The 22,356-nt window shown below is 46.6% G+C and overlaps 1 protein-coding gene across 1 annotated transcript in view; it reads left to right on the top strand.

The window, feature by feature from the left end:
* The window catches only part of LOC138293888 (serine/threonine-protein kinase N2-like), a 189,378-nt gene extending 167,562 nt beyond the window's left edge, over window positions 1–21,816 (top strand). Inside the window, exon 18 of the mRNA XM_069233181.1 lies at window positions 20,925–21,816. Within this exon, the coding sequence (XP_069089282.1) occupies window positions 20,925–21,128 (204 nt within the window). The 3' untranslated portion in view covers window positions 21,129–21,816. The remainder of the gene's footprint in view (window positions 1–20,924) is intronic.
* Window positions 21,817–22,356: the final 540 nt, after the last annotated feature.

The following is a 22,356-nucleotide window of genomic DNA, read 5'->3' as shown; positions in this document are numbered from 1 at the left end:
TAGTTGTTCAGTTCCTCATGTTGTCTGTACCGGAAGTGTGTACGTCAGTTCTTTTCATCCAGTAGAGACTTATTGCTGCAAATTCCTTACCTTTGAATTTCCTCAGGCATCAGACTGGATCTGGAAGATTTTCTTGAGCAGTACTCCTATACAGAAATAGGAGGTGTTGATCGGTTCCTTGTGGCATCGTCTGTGTTGGAAGTGACATTTGTGTCACCTATATAGGCACCACCTTGGCTCGCTTATGTCAGTCCTTTTCTTTCCGCACCAGTCATCGCAGATCCCGAGACAGCTACCCTCTGTCACATTTTTATAGGCTTTTTTCAATGTTTGTCGACCCCTTTTTTGACGTTTTGTTCCTCCTGATGTGTTGGGTTTTAAACCATGTGGCACCGGTCACTGAGGAATGTTGGGTATGGACCCACACCTCGTGTGTCCATGGTGTCTGGGGCACGACCACATCGTGCTCCGCCTTGCGGTCAGTGGCACTGAAGGCTTTGAGGAGTGGTCCTGAAAGCCGAGTGATGCCAGCAATCTGGGCACGTCTCCAGATACCAGCATGCTTTTCCCCCCTACTATGACTACAGAGGAGGGAGCTACACATGCTATAATGGTGAAGAGGGTGGGTGAGTTCCTGGACCTCCAGTTGCCCTCAGTGGCAGTCAAGATTAACATTTGACGGAAGTGCTACAGCCGGGAGCTCCCTCTTCTGAACCCCTGCTCCCTTTCAATGAAGCACTAACAGATGTCCTACTGGGAAGTTAGTCCAAGCCCAGCACGGGCTCCTATGAACAGGACAATGATCCGCCGCCATCACCCCGCTCCAGGGAACCCAATTTTCTTCAGCCAACACCCCACCCCAGAAAGCTTAGTGGTCCATGCTTCCACTTCCCATGGCGCATTACATGCCACACTCCAGGACATCCAAGAGGTGGATAGCTTCGCAAAGAAAATGTTTTCTTCCCTCAACCTTGCATTGTGGTCAGTAAACACTGCGTGCTTGTTGGGATGCTATTCCCACACCTTGTGAGACACGGGTGCGAATATCCTGCCACAGGACCAAGAAGAGGCCCGGCCCATTCGCTCCCAAGGGGTCAAGGATGGGAAGACACAGCCAAGCTCACTATTTGCTGTTGTTTAGACACAACCAACTCGCTGGGCAGAGCAGTTCCATTGACGGTGGCACTCAGGCGCCATACCTGGCTGAGAACATCTGGCTTTTCAGGGGATGTCCAGGCCACCCACATGGACATGCCCATTGATTGCAAACTTCTCTTCAGAGACAAGGCAGACTCTGTGCTGGAGCACATTGAGGGCTTGTGGGCTACTGCCAAGTCCTTGGGCCTTTCCGCTGCCCGAGGTCAACCCCAGTCTGCCTTTCACCCCTTTCGTGGCTACAGAAATGATGTTCAGATGCGCCAGCCCTATCCTAGCCACCGCTTCGTGTACGCTTCCCAGCCTATGCATGGGTGAGGGCATAGTTATTCCCAACCCTGTGGGTCGGTTAGCTAGCTGTCTGCTACAAACACCCCCCTTCCCCCCCATCCCCCAGCAGCTGCAGCCTCTAAGCCCTTCCAGTCTAGTCCATCAAGATCATGGGCATCCAGTTGGTGACAGACTCTACCAGCATCTCCACCACAGGCAGTCCATAACATCGGACAAGTGGATCTTACAGATCATTCAGAGGGGCTACTCCCTCCCCTTCGAATCTACTCTCCGCCATACCTCCATCTTACGACCGGCTGATGGAGGGTCATCTGACCTTGCCCTGCAAAGAAGTCAAGACTCTCTTGGCCAAGGGAGCCATAGGGAGGGTTCCAGGGCCAGAAGTATGCTTGCTACTCCTGCTACTTTCTGTCCCCAAAAAGGACATGGGCCTTTGCCCTTTCCTAGACTTCCTAACCCTCAACTTCTTCCTCAGAAAGGATAAGTTCAAGATGCTCACATTGACTCGGGTCTTGTCTGCGCTTGATCCCGAAGACAATAATCCAGATATTTCAGCCTCTATCCTGAATTTCAGTGAGACTGACTCTAAGGCATTCTGCTAGTGACACATGCCAGATGGCATATGCGGGCTCTGCAGTGGGTGCTGAAGTTTCAGTGCACGCAGCATCAGGGGAATCTCTCTGACAGAGTCCAGATCCCGGAGGGAACTACAAAGGACCTGCAGTGGTGGCTATCGAACCGCGATTGGGTCAGAGGCAGACCCCTATCTTTGCCCCAAACAGACCTCGCAGTAGTGACAGATGTCACTCCTGGGATAGGGCGACCACCTGGGAAATGTGGAGATCAGAATCCAGACTCCACATAAACATGTTGAAGCTTCATGCGAGCAGACTGGCATTGAAAGCCTTTCAAGCCTCCATCAAGGAAAGACAAATGTAAGTGTTCACATACAACCCTACCGCTATGTGGTACTGCAACAAACCGGGCACGTTGGGGTCGTGGACCCTTTGTCAAGAGGCCATGGATGGAATGTCAAGGCATTTCACAGGTGGTTCAACACCTAGTGGGGTCTCTGAACTCCAGAGCCAACAAACTTGGCTGAAAATGCTTAAGGGATCATGAATGGCATCTCCATCCATAGGTGGTGTGAGGTCTCTTTCAGCAGTGAAGAGACCCAAGGTTAGATCTGTTTGCCAAAGCTGAGAATGCACGATGTCAGCAGTTTTGCATGCTGAACTGTCCTGGGGGCTCTTGCTCAGAGATGCTTTTTTGTCTCGAATGGAGCTCAGGCCACCTGTTCACTTTTCCGCCCATACCAGTCCTGACCCAGAGTTCCCAGGAAGATAAACAACTGAGCCCAAGTCATCCTTGTGGCTCCAGACTGGGCTCGGAGAGTCTGGTATCCAAGCTGTTGAGCATGCCCATTGGTCCTACAATCAGGCTGGCCCTTCGGGAGGATCTTTTGTTGCAGGAGAGGGTCCTCCACCTGAACCTGACAACGCTGCGCCTTCATGGAGGGGGATCAAACAGCAACAATTGACAGCTTTCTACCTTCCATCCAAAATCTGCAATGTTATCTTGACATCCCTCCACCAAGACGGTATACGCCGGCCTGTGGAGCAAGTTTCTGGCATGGTGTACAGCCAAACAGGTTTGACCATTTATCTGCACCCTTTTCCCAAGTTTTTTTTATTTACCCTTACCCTAGCCCATTAGGGCTCCTCATTGAGGTCATTATAAGGTTATTTATCTACCATCTCCATTTTCCTGAGGTTGCCAGATCAGCCTTCCCTCTTCAAGTCTCCTACTGTAAATAGCTTCCTTAAAGGGTTTCAATACTTATTTCCTCTAGCTCCCTTCGTTATGCCTCAAGGGGACCTTAACTTTATTCTTACTTTTGTCATGTACTCCCTTTGAGGCACTTTAGACCTGCCATCTTAGGCTTCTTACCATCAAGGCTGCCTTTCTGATAGCAATTACATCTTCCTAGAGGGTAAGTGTATTGCAGGCGCTGTCATCACAGACTCCATACGTCTCATTCTTCCCAGACAAACTGGCTCTTGAGACTCGAGCATCTATTATGCCGAAGGTAGTCACCCCATTCCACATAGGCCAATCCATCACTTTGCCTACTTTTTGCGCTCTGCCTCATCCCGCTAAGGAAGAGGAGACACGCCACAGTCTGGACCCAGAAAGAGTGGTTTTTCGTTCTTCCTTGACCACACAGAACCATTATGAGTAGATGATTAACTCTACGTGGGATGTCAAAGCAAAAAAAAGAAAGGCCGTGCAGAAACAAACCATCTCTCAATGGATCATTATCTGCTACACATTGGCCAAGAAGCAACCCCCAGAGGGTTTGCGTGCTCATTCCACCAGAGCCAAGGCTGCAACCACTGCGTTATAACGTGGAGCTCCAGTCCTGGACATCTGCCAGGCAGCTATGTGGGCCTCACTGTATGTGTTCACTAAACAGTACTGCCTGGACAGGACATGTCTTTGCCTGTTTGGTCCTGCAGGACTTTCTAGTCTGAATCAAATTTGCTAATTCATCTCCAGAGAGGTATTGCTTGGGTATCTGTCCTAAGGTAAGGAATCTGCGGCAAGAAGTCTGTCAGATGAACAAGCTACTTACCTTCGGTATCACCTTAACTGATAGACTCTAGCCGCAGATTCCTTACTGACCCACTCATCCTCCCGCTCTGCGAACAGATTTTTAGATACAGGGCTGTTTCCTTTTTCAGGGCCCTAGTTTCATACACCAGTGGTCAGTGTTCTTAGCTCCGAGCTCCTGCATGGAAAGTCACAAAAACAAACTGCCACCAGCGTGCTGGGGTGGCACCCATATAGGCATGTCACTTCTGGTGTGGACTCCGACACCCTGGGGTACTGCTCACAAAACAATTTACAGATCCAGCCTGACACCTAGGGATAATTCTATGGTAAAGAATCTGCAGCTAGATAGTGTCTCTACCAGACAAGGTGTTACCAAAGGCAAGTAACTTGTTTGTTTCCTCTTTAAAACATCAGAAGATGTTCAAATGAATAAAACAAATTAACAGTGGTTTGCACTCAGCTTCGTACTATTTGTGATGCATGTTCAGTAGTTGAAAGAGATGATTGACATTCAACTTTAAGATACTCTAGCACTGCAGCGAGACCCAGCTCCCGTTGAAGTTCGAACTCCAGGCCTCAGGTTGCATTGAAACGTTTAGGAGTGGCTCACAACCAACCGTGATTGGTGGAACAGAAAAAATTTCATCCGGAATGGTGATAAGTGCAAGATTATCAGAGGTGATTCTTTCTGCCTAGAGTAAAGCTCTCTGCCATAATACTGTAGTATGGCTTCTGCTCCTATTCTCAAAGCTAAAAAAGTTTAGTTTTGTCAAAAGCTGATCTTTGGAACCCAGTTTAGGTTGATCAAGATCTGAACTTTGATGCCCAGGTTCAGAAAATCAGGTCCACTTACTTCATGCTGCCAAAAGTTTAAAAAAAGATTATTCCATCAGTCATTCTGGAAAGGTAAGCCTTGTTGGGGCTGTGATTGTGCTTTGTTTTGATTATAGCAATGCCATACATCATACTCCTAAAGGCCTTAATAGATAAGCTGCACAGATTGACTTCACTCTGAATATGACACTAAAAAAGTATGATATTAGCCCTCCATTTTCCACGAAGGAACTCACAGACCTGCATTTATTAAAGAAAAACGTTGCCTTCTTCCACAAAGTAAAAACTGGAATTATGCTAATTACAGTTACGTCTGTCCCATGGGCTTCCTCTGTAACTAGAGACCCTCTGATCCTTCCGACAGGATTCAGGCAGCAGGTTACCCATCGTCCCCTGGAGCTAGAAACATTTAATTTATGTGGCCACCTCTGCTCATGTTCCTGTAAATCCAAAGAAGCTGTCTCTTAAGACTTCCTTCAAAAAGTCAGTCTCTCTGAGTATTCAAGGGGTCACTGTCAAAAAGCCTAAGCTAGCATGTTACTACCTTGTCCACTGTCAAACCGTTTTTCTCAGTGTTGCTTGCTGCCTTGTCAGCTGTTTTTTCCCATCAAAAGTCACTATCTGAATGAATGACCGTCTCATCAGCACTGACCTCTGGTTCTCCTTTGACCTGCTTCTAGACATCAACTGCTGCACTCTGCTGTCCAATCGTGAGCTCTTGCATCGTTGATGACAGGTGCTTCAAATCCAGTCTTGTCGGTTCTAACGCCATCAATGGTATCCTTGTCAGCTGGGCTCCTGTAGATTTCTAGACAGTTGATTGTTGCACTGACATCAGCTCCTGGAGACTTTCATGTGCCTCTGGCTCAACCACAGTTTTTTTCCTCACTGATAGTGGCCTTGTCAGTAACCTTAGTCTAGGTTATAAATCTACCTTGCCTATTTCCTCTACTTTGTCTTGCGTCAGTTTGCTCAGTTTACTCAATGTTTTAACCTTCAGAATACCTCTTTGGCCCCCATCCAGCTTCAGTACCCTTGTTCTGGGCAGGAAAGTGAAGATGAGAGCCAGGAACAGGATTACAGGAAACCAGGTATGGCAATCGTCCATGCCTTCTTTAGTGAAGATGGCAACACTCAGGAAAATGGTGATCCAAGGGACACTGGTCTTGGAGATTTAAGTATGTACACATCGAATTAAAAGAGGAAGAGCTGTGTCCGGGGTATTTCGGATGTAGAGAGGATTATTAAGCACCATCTCTTATGCTTCACTGAAGGGATTACATGCAGTATGATAGCCTGCCAATATCAAAGCTTCCAGTTATCACACTAGACCCCTCGCCACCTAAGCATATGGTGTCACATCATCTGGCTGGTCAGTGTAGTTCCAGAGACTGTGCTCCCAGTACAGGACAACTCTAGGAGAAATAATGACACTTTAGTACAACACAATATCTAGAACCCAACATTATCCATTGATCCGCCCTTCAGTTCCATCACCTGACTGTATTTCCTCCTGTCCCTTCCAAGCACTATATAGATCTGTTCTTCTACTCTCATGCAACAATCTATGCTGTTCTCTTACCGGTGCAGAACAAACCAATTTCTGTATAATATCACACTCGATCAACAGAGTCACATTACACAAGAGGAGTGTGTATTTATTCAATGTTTGGTCCCCCTTGAGACCCAGCATCACCACCCTTGTGTTTAATTCCAAGGGTTCCTCCAGCACTAAGGATATTTTGCTTTTAACTGCCTCCCAAAACAGGCGGATTTGTGAACACCCATATTGTGTGTATGAGTGTACCTGTTTGCATGCACCTCCTGAGGCATCAATCTGAAGTTATCCTGCCCATGACAGAAAAATCTAGATCTGGTGTAATACGCTCAGTGCAAGATTTTGAGCTGGATCAGCCTAAAGCCTGCCATGATTGTCAGTTCACTTGTATAATGGCAGCCTACTCCCCAGTCCCTGTCTCCCAATTTACTGAAATCTCCCTCCCATTTCTCCCTCAGCACTGTCAGAGAGGGGGTGCTATTGGCCAATAGAGTCCTATTTTTAGGTAACTGAGATGGCGTGGCCATGGAGTGGGGCACCCAGGACCCCATACTCTGACTCTCGTCTGATATTTCTTCCTCTGGGCCTATACAGCCCCAGAGTAGGTGTCTGGCCTGTTGATATCGTAGATATTGGCCCCCAGCCAGGTCACATTGAGTCTGGAGTTCTTCAAAAGTCATAATTCCTTGAGACATCCAAACGTCTCCCAGTTTCGAGATGTCAATCACATGCAACTTCTTGTGACCTTCTACCCACTGCAAGGAGGCCATCCTGGTTGCCTCCCACTGTGATGTCTCTAGCATCAACACTCACTGCCACCCAGTCCATTTTGTAGCTGTCCTCCAAAAATGTACCACTATTGTAGTGGAGCTGGGTAACTCTTTTGGCCTCTTTAACAGCATTGCCATTGGCTACACCCCTGTGAGTCCAGGGTTCTCCTATCCACCCTTAGAATGTTTTTTCTCTAGTCCGCAACAAGCAGTTCATTAGGTACCACCAATTGCGTTGCCTAGTAGTACAAGCAGAGATTTTGTAACACAATATCCCCCTCTGCAGATGGCTTGGTGAGTATCTCCAGAGCTATGCATGGCATACCCCCGATTCAAAGCAGCATCAGATTTCAGAGGACACTGACTTCAAAACACCTCGGGTATCGCTGACAAAGAGTTCTGTGAGGCATGCAAAGTTTTGGTAAGTAGATCATTTTATAGAGGGCTACCCTGTCATCTATGACTGGGGCAGACGTCACCACTGGCTCACATCGCTGATGCCTTTCTCCAGGAGACTGCCCAGATAGTGTTCATTAAAGCAGTCCACTCTCATGTGATGTAGATGCTGAGGTATCTTAAAACCTGTGCCTTCCTTCGGAATGTGGCACTGACAGTGCGCCTTAGACTGCCAACCTGCAATTGGGTGTAGGCAAGATTTGGACCAATTGATGCAGAGCCCAGAGTATCACCTGAAAACTGTGAAAAATCTCCAGTATTCTATCAGTGGAGCTCAATGGCTCTGCCAGATATACCAGGACATTGTGCGCATAAAGCAAGACCATGTCTTCCCAGCCGTAGTCCCACTGAGGGCCCCTAGTCAGAGCATTTCTGCTAATGCAGTTAGCCACTGGTTCCATTGCTATCGCAAACAGGAAGAGGGGCAGCAAGCAGTCCTGTTTTATACCCCTCCCAGTCCAACAGTGCACCATTCACCCTAACTCGGGCTGTAGGGTGCAGGCACAGCAGTTTCCCCTGTGCTGGATAGAAGGACCAAAGCCCATCCTCTCCAGAACCATCTGCAGGTATGACCACGCTACTGAGTCGAAGACATTTTCAGCATCTAATACCAAAAGCACAACGAGTTCCGATGGTCATCCCTCCCTGGCTAAGTATCTGAACATCCATTGGATTTCTTCACTTAATTGCAGAATATGATCAAGACATATACCAAAGGTTTTATCTTCCAGTGCCACCTTTTTCATTACAGGTACCATTGCTGCAGCATCATAGCCTCCAGTACTACCGCATGTTATGACTTCAGCTCTTTAGCTACAGACAGCCTGTGTCACCTCCGCCACCATTTCGAATACTGTGAGGCTGATAAAAGAAAATCAGGTCCACTTACTTCATGCTGCCAAAAGTTTTAAAGAGACCAAGATGCTCATGATCCACCTGAGCACTACTGAAGTCCATCTTTTGGCAAGGATGCTGAATTGGATGTCGTCCTTCTGGGAGGTGCTAGTCCAGTTTCCTGGATAACGTTTGTTGTTTTCAGTCTGTTTTTAAGATCTTTGCAGAAATTTAGCTTGTCCTTCTCGTTTACTTAGAAATCATACTTTCTCTTTTTTTTTTTTTAAGCATTGTCTTAGAGAGACATGAGAGCAGATCCTCTTCCATGAGGAAGAAGTGATGCAAATTAGAAACTTAGCGTCCCCTTCAGTTAATATCTCCAGGTTGGAGAAAAATGATGACGAGCTGAACACTTCACCTTCCTGTCTTTCAAACATCGTTAAAGCAGTCTGTTATTTTAGCTGAAGACTGATTGTCAAGGGATTTTTAATCTCCATGCACTGCTGCACCAGATAAGAGAGTTGCTCACAGAGTCATTTGGCAAACGTGTTCATCTATAGATTGCCACCTCTGTAAGAATGATAAGACCATGGTCTTATTGATCGAAGCCATTTGCTTTACCTGTAAACCTTGGAATACCCTCTTGCCAAAGTGAGGAACCTGAAAATTCTCTTTGACACCTACCTCACCTTTGTTACGTAAGCTTCCCTCCTCCCATCGCCATCCTTCTCCCACCCCCCTCACCCTCTTCCAACAGGCCCCCAGAACATCTGCCTCATTATTGAAACTCCTGTTCCCAGTTGAGGGTGTCCAAACCTCTCCTCCCACGTTGAGGTACTCATCCTTCTTGAGTTTTGCTTTCACATCAAGAGGGTCCACATCTAAACCTTTAGTATCTTTTGCTACAAAGGTTTATATTCTGACATCTATAGTGAAATTGACTTCTTAGGTGAGGATACTTAATGTGGCCTCTTTTCTATAGCCAGAGCCCTTGACTGTGAAATGGCCCCTGTGCCCAGCACCAGCAGATGACTCCCAGCCTTCACCGGCTCCAGTGGACTCAACCATGCCAGCAGCTCCAGTGTTGCATCTTTGCAATCGCCCCAACCTTCTTTTGCACAGAAAAAGGGTGATAACTCCAGGAAGGATAGGAGTCAAAAAAGCAGAAGATGTGACAAAACTCAAATCAAAAATAAGAATGCCCATTCTGTTTAAAAGTAGGGTGAAACATGCACAGTTTTACTCTGTGGTATTCCATGGACTTACAGAAAAACTCTGAAATTCTGTGGAGTTTGACCCACCCTTTGTATTCCAAACTCCGCCAGAGAGCTTGGACTTCGAAAGATGCACATCGCATAGATCCAGGGCTCGAGCGTCACTTCAAGTGCTCTCCGAGGGCTGTCAAGGGCTGCTCTGCACTGTATCATCACTTTAAAACCGTAGGCACTCTGAGTGGCGGCGGAGAAGAGTAGAGAGGGAGCGAAGGGAAAATAAAGAGCAGAAATGGGAGTGATAGAGAAGGAGGAAAGGGTGGAGAGAGGTTAGTAAAGAGCTAGGAGTTTGGGCAAAAACAGAGGAGATGGATAGAGGGGAGGGAAGGGGAGAGTTGATGGAATGAAAAAGGTGCAAAGAGGCTGGAAATAAAGCAGGGTAGAGGAGCAACTGGCATTGAACAGGAGAAAGACTGGTTAAGAAGCGAAGAAAGATTTAGAAAGAGTGAGGTTCAAGAAGGGTAACTAGGAAGTTGAGAGGGGGAAGAGAACGAATGATGGATGAAGAGACAGCGGACAAGAGAAAATAATGACAGAGAAGGGAATTAAGATGACGGATATAGGTGGGACAAGCAAAACTGTGGATGTAAAGAAAGATGAAGTGACAAAGGGAAATATGGATGGCTGATGAGGGGACAGGGGAACATGTCTGTTTTGCAGCTGCGCCTCTCAGTTTAACACCCCAGGCCTGCGTATTGAGAAGAATTTATAGTCATGTCAGTGATTCTTAATGAAAGCATAATTCATTGAAAGTTGCCGCACATGCAGAATCGTAACAACTGCTAAAAGTAAAATGAGAAACCCCCAAAATAAAATTGGAAGGGTGAGTAAACATGCTTGTTATATGAGCAAATCGTGTTGCTCATATAACAAGCATGTGTGTGGTTATGTTTTTTCTTGAAGCATCATAGTAAGCAAGTAAGGGCATTCTGTAGAGCATGCTCATCATCTCATCTCTCCTCCCCCTTAAACTATACAGATGAACTGTGCCCCACCAATAATTTGGGGAATCTTGCTCCTACACACCCTGGACTCTCTTGGACCATACTCCCTATACCTTACACTACTTTAAACCATAAAATGGTAGTAATTCCTCAGTCGCATTCCTGCACCGTAAAGCTCCAGCAGCCTTTACCCTGTGTTGCTTGCTGTGCATTCTCAGAGGCAGGAAGGTCTTTACCAACACCCTCTCTCTCTGGCTCTTTATAAGCCCTACCCACACCCCTCTAGCTCTTTACCTCTTTTTAACCCCGAGGGGATGTCTTCTCCAACCGCTGACTCAGCTTCTAGCTCCCAGGAAACAATATACCCGAAAGCATCTTCTCTTCTGACCTCCCCCAGCCCTGCACAAGCGACAGGCGGATGCATTTGCATCACAACAAAAGTCTACTCTCAGGGAAACTGCTTTTCATGTAAAGTGCGTCACAAATGAACACAGACGTGAACATCAACAGGTCTAACCCATTAAAGAGACAATGGGGGTGACTCTGGCGGGGCCGCCCGCCAGAGTTCCCCCTCCAGAATACCGCTCCGCGGTCGGAAGACCGCTGCAGTGATTCTGGGTTTTACACTTGGCTGGCGGGTGACCGCCAAAAGGCCGCCCGCCAGCCCAGTGTAAAACAACCTTCCCACGAGGACGGCGGCTCCGAATGGAGCCGGCGGAGTGGGAAGGTGCGACGGGTGCAGTGGCACCCGTCGCGAATTTCACTGTCTGCAATGCAGACAGTGAAATTCTTTGTGGGGCCCTCTTACGGGGGCCCCTGCAGTGCCCATGCCATTGGCATGGGCACTGCAGGGGCCCCCAGGGGCCCCATGACACCCCATACCGCCATCCTGTTCCTGGCGGGCGAACCGCCAGGAACAGGATGGTGGTATGGGCTGTGTGAATCACCATGGCGGCGCAGCGAGCTGCGCCGCCATGGAGGATTCAAAAGGGCAGCGGAAAACCGGCGGGAGACCGCCGGTTTTCCACTTCTGACCGCGGCCGAACCGCCGCGGTCAGAATGCCCTGCGGGGCACCGCCAGCCTGTTGGCGGTGCCCCCGTAATTTTAGCCCTGGCGGTCGACGACCGCCAGGGTTAGAATGACCCCCTATGTCAGTGCTGGGTACCATGCTGGTTAACAAGGCAGCTTTAGATTGTAGGGGTAGGCGCCGGTAAACTCTTTCACACAACGGTTGGTGACGTTTTTGTCAAACTCCACAGAGTGGCAAAACTCCACGAACTCCACCAGCAGAGCAAAGTTTACTGCCCACCCCTACTTTACAAGCAGGAGGACACAGGGAAGGCAAACTTTCAGGATCGTGTACAGATTACTTCCTCCAGATTCAAAACAAGACACTGTGCTTTGAGAACATGTTTCGCCCCCTACATCTTAAAATTTAGTACAGCTGCATGTGTGCCTATTTGGACGCTCCTTCTCATAAAGCACGTCCGAGGAATGATGTGGTAACATTTAATAAAGTAATTAATAGAAGAGCTAAGAGGTGTATGCGACCTCAGTTTCTTTAAAAAATAAAAATAAAATACTTCAGTGTAAACCACCAGCAAGATGTGAGTACTGATTAGAACCTACTAGGCACACCTGCCCTCCTCCATCCAGCAGAAATTTGCTTGAAGTGGTATATATTTCTAGAGTGTAACAGTTTCTTTTTTAAGGAAAGTCCTCATTGGGACACTGTTTCTCAGTAGCCGAAAAGTTCTACAAATCTCTGGGGTCTACTTGTCAGACCCCCCCAGAAAAAGAAAGCCTCTGTCCTCTTAGGCCCAACAGAAGATCGTGAATATGCCATATTGTGCAGTATCTCATTCTAGTACCCATGCTGAGGAAATCTAATGTATGTAGTCTGAGGTGGAGATTTTGAAACTGTTGCTCTGAATAAACCTATTTCTCATAGTCCAGATCAAGTGTTATGATACATGTCAGCTGTGGTCTGTTAGTCCTTGAAACATCCTAAAAGAGAGCATGAAATATTTGACCTGGCTAAGCGCTTGCAAGGACTAGGCAGATTTGATAGCCCGAGATATGTGATATCTTTTAATCAGTCACTTTTCCTGCCTCTGACTTATATCTCTTTCTTTTCCTCTCTCACTCATTGTCCCAGACTAAAACCAACAAAAAATCTTGTCATTCTGGTAATCATCCTGAATCAATCCGGCACGAAGACTGAAGCATAGACTGTGATGTCTTTGCCTTTGTTCCTAGAGAAAAGTAAATAATTCCCAAAGTCCTATTCAGAAGTTATGATAGAGGAGCACTTCTGTATCCATTACTGGATGAGGCAGTGAGCAAACAATTCCCTAGTGGTTGAGGTTCCAACAACGTTCTGCAGCTGCAAGCAAGGCTTCCACTTCCAGTTAGTGGCTCCTCTTTTCTGCCACTATCATTAGGCACTGCTGTGTTGGAAATGGAGGGCATTTCAAACTCCTCCTATGGCAGAGACTAAAACAAAGAAAGTTCGGTATTTGATATTGCCACGATAAATATAAAATCATATTATTTTCTTGTCTACGAAACATGTCCCCCAGAGTGTCAAGACCTTTCCTCCTGGACAGGCTAGAACAGGAAGTTCAATCCCTCTGTCAGAATAATGTGATAGAACGGCCACTAAAACGCCAATTTAGCGCAGCCTTTATTCCAGCTACCTTTAAGTGGAAAAGAAAAGACAAAGGGGTTATTACAACTTTGGAGGAGGTGTTAATCCTTCCCAAATGTGACGGATATACCACCAGCCGTATTACGAGTTCTATAGGATATAATGGACTCGTAATACGGCTGGTGGTATATCCGTCACTTTACCGTCACTTTTGGGACGGATTAACACCTCCTCCAAAGTTGTAATAACCCCCAAAGTCTAGAATACCGAGCAGTATTAGATCAGACCTGTGCCATCAGTTGTGTGAAGAGAGAAAAGTTCAGCATGTTGGCTCTACACCAAATCTTCTCACATCTTCATCAGAGTAAATGGGTGGCGACCTTAGTTCTTAGATGTCTTTTTCCTTATGGAAACTTCTGACAACCAGTTCCTCACTTTTGCATAATCCTCGGTTGTCAGACTGGATTCAGAAACGTTTTCATAGTAGTGTTTCTGTGCGCTGCTTGGTAGCATCGAGTGACTTCACTGGCTTGACAATGCCCCAGATGTGACAAGACTGAGCTGCATATAAGTGCTACCCCTGTGCACTGACATGAGTTCCTTTTTTCCTGCACATTCTGTCGTGAGTTAAAGCTCTGCTCCCGTTTTTGTTTGTTTTCCAATGATTTCACAATGTGCTTGGGGAACAATGTACCCACCAGGTTTCAAGCAACTGTTGGGACCATGCCGGTCACATACCCACATGAGGTGTCTCTTTGGTTTCTGATAGAGACTTCTAACCGCAGATTCCTCATCTTCAGATATTCCCCATGCATCACACTGGATCTGGAAAATCTTGACCACTACCTTTGTGCACCAGTAGGTGGCATCCATTGGCAGCTCGTTAACATCGGCTGAATTAGAAGTGACGTCATGGTGCCAACCGTGGCTTGCTGACATAAGTTCCTTTCTGCACCAACAGCATGGATCCAGAGAGCTACCTCAGTCATTTTTGACAAACTGTTTTGACTCTTTGTAGATCTTTTTTGAGTAATTGCTCCTGGTGTGCTCGGGACATGTTCCCCTCTAAACCTACTGGGTTTAAACCTAATGGGAAATTTCACACCCAGATGTCTGTGTCTGATTCCCACTTGGTCTGTCTCTGGTGCCCACAACCCCAAGGCCTGTGCTGAGTGGAAGTCTGTGCACCCCAAGACAATCTGCGAACAGAAGTCTCTGCGCTGTTCCCTGTGATGAGGCCAATCCTGTGGATGATTTTCTTCTCGCTCCAGATCTCCTGCTCCAAGTCAGGTAAGTAGAAGAAGCACAAGAAAAATAAGTCAATGTGCTCTTTGGCTTCCCCTTGAAGTAGCGTGCTTTGAGACCTTGCTCCCACACTCCACCTGCGGAACTATCATCTCGACCTGCACAATTTCCCACGAGTCAAAGCAACACCTGCACAATTTCCCAGGAGTTGAAGCAACACCTGCACAGTCAAAGAGTATTATGGCACCATCACACGATCTTCGGGCCACTGACTCCCTATGGAGCGCCTTTGAGCCCCACAGAGCTGCGAAGTGCCCGGGCTGGAATACTGCCAGCAGGTTCCCCTCGGTCTGGTTCCTGGGTGGGCCCTCTGGATCCACCCAGGAACCAGACAGATGCTCCACATCAGTCCTCTGGAGCTGAGGGCTGTGTGCTTGGCGGGAGGGCCCAGGCATCTTCCTAGTTGTACAACACCTGTTGCGATCCCTGAACATGAGGGCAGACAAATTCAGCCCTTGATACCTTGCAGATCACAGATGACAATTACATCTTGAGATCTGGAGGTGGTCCAACGTCTCTTCCAAGAAAGGGAAGAACCTTGGATCAATCTGTTTGCCATCGCCGGGAATACCCAGCCATCACTTCTCGTACTGGAGTTTCCCAACTGTGTCTCAACCAAAGATGTGTTTCATATCGAGTGGAACTCAGGACTCCTGTATGCCTTCCTGCCAATATCACTCCTCCCCAGAATTCTCTAGAAGACCAGGGCTGACTGGGTCCAAATCATCCTAGTGGCTCCAGATTGGGCACAAAGAGTATGGTTTTCTGATCTAAGCATGAGCATCATTCCTGCGGTCAGGGTGCTCCTTTGGACGGATCTTCTGTCCCAGTAACAGGGCAAGGTCTAACACCCGAACCAGCACACTCTTCAACTTCATGCCTGGAGATTGAGTGGCGACAGTGGAGGTTTTTTGATCTCACTCCTGAGGTCTGTTATGTTATCATGGCAGCCAGGCGTCCCCTCTACTGTACACCCCTGCCACTGGGATTGCTTAGTGGCTTGGTGTTTCTCACCTGAAGCGGACCCCCATTCTGCACCTCTGTCAGAAGTATTACTGTTTGTTGTATCTTTAGCTGGGCAATGCCTTGTCCTTGGCAATGTTGTGGGTTAGCTCTCTGCAGTTTCAGCTTTCCTTTGGTTGCCATATCAAACATGCCTGTTCAGGTCACCAGCTGTGACTCACTTTTTGAAAGGTTTGCAACATTTGTTTTGCCCTACCCCTTTCATAATGCCCCAACAGGACCTCAGTGTGGCCCTCACACACCTAATATGTTCTTCTTTTGATCCCCTTTACAGCTGCTTTCTGAGGCTCTTGATTTTCAAGGCATTTTTCGTAATAGACACCACATCAGCCCAGAGGGTCGCTGACCTTCATCCTCTATACACCACCTTTTTTCCAGGCAAACTGGACCTTCGGATATTTTTCTCTTTCCTTCCAAAGGTGGTCATAACTTTTCACGTTGGCCAGGACATCAGTTTGCCTACCTTTTTCGCTCCACCTCATCCTTCCAAAGAGTTAGAGACACTCCATCGCCTGGACCCAAAAAAATGAAAAACTCTCTCTACACAGATCGCACCAAAGACCACCGGGTGGATGATCAGCTCTTCATCTTTACAGGAGCAAAGAAGGGCAAGGCCGTGCAAAAATGGTCAAGCTCTTGAATTGTGGCTGGTGGGTCCATTTCACCAGGGCCATAGCTGCCACTACTACGGCACAGCAAGTCCTGTCCTGGACATCTGCCAAGCTCCCACATGGGTGTCACTCCAAACGTTCATGAAGCATTACTGCTTGGACATTCAGGTCTGTCAAGATGGATGTTTCGCCTGTTCGGACCTCCAGGACATTTTGGTTTAAGCCAGTTCTCAGCTCCACCTCCAGTGAGATATTGCCTGGGTATCTGTTCCAAGGTGATGAATCTACATTTATAAGTCTCTGTCAAAAGAACAAGTTACTTACCTTCGGAAACAATTTTTCGGGTAGAGGTTCTAACAGCAGATGCCTCACCCAACCACCAATCCTCTGTGTTCTGCCATGTAGGATGTTCACTCTAAAGATCCCATTAGACACTGATAACTGGTCAAAACATTGGTTTTTATGTAGCTCCATATTTTTGGTGTGGAAATAGTCAGAAAAGAAACTGATGTCAGCACCCTGGCATGGCACATATAAGGGCACCACAAACGTCACTTCAGATGTCAGTGACGTGGGCCGATCAACACCACCTTCAGGCACACATAGGTACTTCTCAAGGTTTTCCAGATCTAGTTTGAGCCCTGAGAAACATTCTAAGGTGAAGAACCTGTGGTTTAATAGAGTCTTTGCCAGATAAAGATTTATCAAAGGTAAGTAACTTGTTTGTCTGGGCTCTAGACACAAATCTAAGCACGATATGTGCCCCCTTATGCACCCGAAGACGATCTGAGACCAGAAGGCAAAGTTGTATGTTGCCAAACACAAGAAGTCTCTGCCTTCATGTAGGCCCTGCTAACGCTACAAATTATGGGATTGGACTTCATCCCAGTCTTAGGGCTGCTCCTTCAACTGTTCAACTTCAGGTTTAAAGTCCTCCAGTAAGTCATAGCCCAACTGCAAGTATAAAAAAATTAAGTGGGTGTAACCCCATCCCACAACTTTGACTTGAAAGAAGAAGGAGCAATAGCATCACACTGTCAGTTGCACCACTTCAAGGTTTCCGGCCACGTAACCAATTTCTCATTTGTTCCCATCACTATCTGAATTGCAGATCCTGCAGTATATCAAGGCCTACAGGGAAGCCATGCTGCAAATTTTCAATTTGGTTCGGCTCCCTCTGGAGCGCTCTTGGGCCCAAGGGAACTGTAGGGACCTCCAGTCATGCTGCCACCTGCGAGTCCATTTCTGGGACCAGTGGTCCCAGTGAGACTTGTTAACAGACTTGTACTCTGAGAAACATGCCGGTCCATCCCACCCCAACACCAGTAATAACGCCATCCTTTTTAGAAGATGATCTACTATTGAATCCAGTGTTAAAGTGACTTTGGCTCAAGCTCAACTGATGTTGCACTACAAAATCGGAAAAGCGCAATCTGGCCAACACCTTCTAAATCCCTGAGAACTCTGCTCAGAATTTGCACTGGTGGCTGTTCGGACACAATTGGTCCACCCAGTGCTTGGAAGACTTTCTTTCCGTTCCCTACTCCGAGCTGATGGTGGTAATGGATGTGTCCCTGCTGGGTTTGGAAGTTTATGAGGGGAAGGCAGAGATCATGGAACTTTGTTTCCCAGGAGTGGACCAGCTCCACATCAATCTGCTTATTGGAGTAGCAGCCCTTTCTCGTGCTCTGAATGCCTACGTACTGTCCAGGTGGAGGTTGGTGCTGGTTCTCAATGACAACACCACTGCAATGTGGCATTGTAACTGGCAAACCATAGTGGGGTTCTAGGTCCTGTATCTGGCGGCCCTGCACCTCTTGAAGTGGTTGGAGCACTTGAGCATTTTGATGATCATAAACCACCTAGCAGGGAACCTTAATACCAGAGCGAACAAACTGAGCAGGCAGCATCTGACCGATTACGAGTGTTGTCTACATCCTGAAGTGGTTCAGGCTGACTTCCAGCAATGGGAGAAGAAGACTGGCTAGGTCTATCCACTACTGTCGAACATGCAGTGTTGAACTTCTGCCCCTACCTCTCCTGCCCATAGTTCTGAAAAAAATCAGGAACTGCCAGGCTCAAGTCATCGAAATGGCTCTGAATTGGGCCAGAATGTGGTACACAGAACTTCTGTGCATGAGCATCCGTGATCCGATAAAACTGCCACTATGCATGGATCTCCTCTATCCAGTGTATGCAATCTACACCTACAGGAGGGGAGATGGAGCAGTGGCAATTGACTGCATTCAATTTCCTTCTTGAGGAGGTGAATGTCATCCTTGCCTCCAGGCACCCTTGCGACGAAATCCACTCGTGCTGGGACAAATTTGTTGCTTATTGTGGTATCTGCAAGATTGTCCTTTTACAAGCTTAGCTGCCAGATATTCTTTTGTTCATTTTGTCTTTGGCCCAGCACCACCTTTCAGCAGGCACTATGAAAAGTTATTTTTGACCCTTTTGTCTTTTCTGCGTTTGCCAGATCAACAGTTGTGTTGTGATGAGGTTTATTAAGGTTTGACACGTTCCCTCACAAACTATTTGTGATACCACCCTGGGACCATAACCTGGTCTTGGCATTTCTCATGTGTATGCCCCATGAGCTAATATGAAACTGCACATTGAGTCACCTTATGTTAAAGACCGTTTTTCTCATTGTAATTACATTGGCTCATTACTGGAGTAAAATGTAGGCATTCTGAGTGCAACTGCCCCACATCATCTTTTTCCTAGCCTTATTTGTGCTGAAGACTTAGGTGGCCTTCCTATAAAAAACCATGACTCCCTTCGACGTTGGGCAGTCCATCACTGACATCGTTTTTTGCTCCTCTCACCCCTCAAAAGAGGAGGAGAGGCTCCATCGGCTCGAACCCATAAGAATTCTATGCCCTTCCATTGGTTGTACCAGGAACCATAATCCGCTATTTGTTCATTTTTCTGGAATGAGAAAGGAAACATTGTGCAGAAGAGGACAGTGTTGAGTTGGATAGTCCTCTGCTTTAGGATCTGCTACACAGTGGCAAGAAGCAGCCCTCGGAAAGGTCTGAGAGCTCATTCCACCAGGGTTAAAGCTGCTACCACAACGTTGGCATGCAGAGTGTCTGTCCTTGATATCTGTCAGGCTGTGACTTGGTCCTCAGTGTATATCTTTCACAAAGCACCACTGCCATGATCAACAGGTTTGATGGAAAGGCTATTTTGGCAACGCTGTTCTGCAAGATTATTCAGTTCATTGCTGACGCCACACACACTCCACCTGGTGAGGTACTGCTTTGTAATCTATTGTAAGGTGAGAAATCAGAAGCACAAGTTACTTACCTTAACTAACGCTCTTTCTGGTGGAGATTCCTTACTGCTTTCCCACCGCCCCATTCTGTGGAGTGGCCTCTTTTTAACATCTGAAAAGGTCCCAAATTAGTATTCAGTCACTGTTACCAACAATTCTTTATGCTCTGCGTCTGTGGACATAGAAAAAGGGTAAGAGGGAAGAAATTTATGTAATCGCACAAGCGTTTTTTCTGAGGTTCTGCTCTATCACTTCAGGGGCAATGTAAAGTCAGTCTATAACTGCACACCACTTAGTGCAACCAGGAGCACTGTTGTAAGTACATTTCTGGCTGCAGTCTGGCACCTGGGAAGCATTCTAATGTGGAGAATATGGTCTGGGAGCTGAATGGAACGCCATGCCCCTGGAAGCCGCATTAACATCTGTCACAATCCAAAGAGACATTTCCACCCAAGATATTTTTATGGCAGAATAGTGGCCGCAAAACAGGTGGCTTTTGGTTAGGAATTTCTGCAGAACTTGTTTGCTTGAAGCATGGTCAGTCATACACTGTCTTCCCTCGAAGTAATAAAGGCTGTGAAATCACATTTTGAAGTAAGTTGGGAAAGAAAGAAGGCAGGATACAGAGAAAGGAAAAATACCTACATGGTCATTCCACTACTGTTCGTCATTTGTCTTCCTCCTTAAATACATGCACATGGCCGTTTCCACGTCTAGCATATGCAATGGTCCTACCTGCTGTATTTGTTAAAAAGGGCATGTAGGGACTAAATGTGGATATAAGTGATGCTAGAATGGAGTGTGGCTCATGTCTGGAGAGATCTTTATACACAGAGAACAGAACTTTTAAAGGTGAGAGCATTCATTTCATAGCAACTCTTTCCAGTCCTGACTGCCAGCACAGTCAGTTCCATAGCAATTGCGAAGGAAGAACAGGGATTAAGAGTGAGGTACAGTGAAGGTATTTTTCCCTCTTTATGTGGCATAATATTTGTTCCGCACCGAGAACGAATACACTCCACACTAACCGTATTTGAATTTGTGATGTCCATATGTTCTCACTTCCTCTCCCAGTTTTAGATCTTTTTCAGTTGTCCAGTAGCTTCTTATTTTTCATTCTGAGGAAACATTCTCAGTTTTAGAAGGGCCTATTCGGACTGTTTGAATGGCTGTATCGTGGCACTTGTTTGACCTACTCTTTTTTTTAAACATCTAAACATTTTAAATCCTAAGTACTTCCAGGGTGATAAAAAACTGAGAATGTATTATTAAAGAATTCTAAAGTTGTACCTTGTAACATTTCTTTATTTTTGTTCCCACAGAACATGGACTGGGAAGCTCTCCTTAGCAAGCGCCTGAAGCCTCCGTTTGTCCCAGTGATTAAGTGGCGTGAAGACGTTAGTAACTTTGACGAGGAGTTCACAGCAGAACCTCCAAAGCTGACCCCCCCACGGGAGCCCCGGATTCTCACTAAAAAGGAGCAGGACATGTTCAAGGAGTTTGATTATGTCTCCGATTCTTGTTAGCTTCTAAAATTAACTTTGATGGTAATCAGTGTCCAGCTCTGCATGAGGGCAAGAGGCTGATATGCAGAGAAAAGACATGCCTCTGAGTGCGCCTGAATCCATGCGACAGCAGCCATGCACAGTGGGCATGGCAATTCTCCACAGTGGCTTTGCATCTCCATAATCTGGTTTTTATGCTCCTCACCTCAGGACTGGTGTTGCTAAGCCAGCTCCCCTTTTTGGGATTATGTTCCGCATTGCTGGATCAGTACTAGCTGTTGAATAGGGACATGCATTCAAGTGGATGACAGGCGGGTAGAAAGAGCTGGTTAGCTGGGGTTTTAGATCGGCATTTCCTATTCCAAATGTGACTTTGGTTGGACCATTTTGCCTTATTTTCAAATCTGGTATGGACCACTTTTATCATATAGTTTTAATTATTTTATTACTAAAGTATCTATATTGTGGAACATGGGGCCATGTCCACTCACGTCTTTCATGATAAGAGGAACCATTCCAGCAAGTATGTGTTTTTAGCTGATACTTGAAGAGAGAAAGTATTTTAAGTAGAGGTGAGTTCAGAGTTGGTTCTTCGAGTGATTCATGTTAGAAGAGCAGCCTGTGGTGGATGAGTGAAGGTTGGTCTTTTTGTGGAGGTAATGGAAGGTAACATGACAGAGTAATATTGGCTGGGGTCTGGGTGAGAAAAGCAGAGGTCTATCAGGGGGGGATCTGGGGATGGCACGTCTGGAGAAGAGGTCATTTTACAAGAGAGATGAAATCAACGTGTCCATCAGTGGTTAGAAAATTGGAAACAGATACGAACCACTTTTTTGAAGAAAGATCACTTCTCTTGTAGGGGATTTCCATGTATAGTCATAAGCACTGGATAGTTCTGCACACCTGCGGAACTATTCAGTGCTTATGACTATTATGGAAATACCCCTACGAGAGAACTGGAGTTACAGGTAAGAAACTATTCCTTGCTGAACAGAGACAGATGTCTCTCCTGTTCTCTGGGGAAGGCCTTGAAAAGTCCAGATTTCTATTTTGGGTGCTCCTGTTTTTAGAGTTCTGTTCCCAGAGGTTGATGGATTGATAGAGGTGAATGCCATCCTTTGATGGGAAGAGAGGTTTTTAAAGACTAACTTAGGACTGTTACTTCTTGATATCAAATTAGAGATCATGGTTTTGTCTTTTATTTAGGTCGCTTGTACACCCCTCTACTTCAGGCTAAAGACAATCCACG

Source organism: Pleurodeles waltl, chromosome 4_2 (genome assembly GCF_031143425.1).
Source record: "Pleurodeles waltl isolate 20211129_DDA chromosome 4_2, aPleWal1.hap1.20221129, whole genome shotgun sequence".
Classification (NCBI taxonomy): Eukaryota; Metazoa; Chordata; class Amphibia; order Caudata; family Salamandridae; genus Pleurodeles; species Pleurodeles waltl.
The sequence above is the reverse complement of the archived record's forward strand: the minus strand, read 5'-3'. Positions and strand labels throughout refer to the sequence as shown.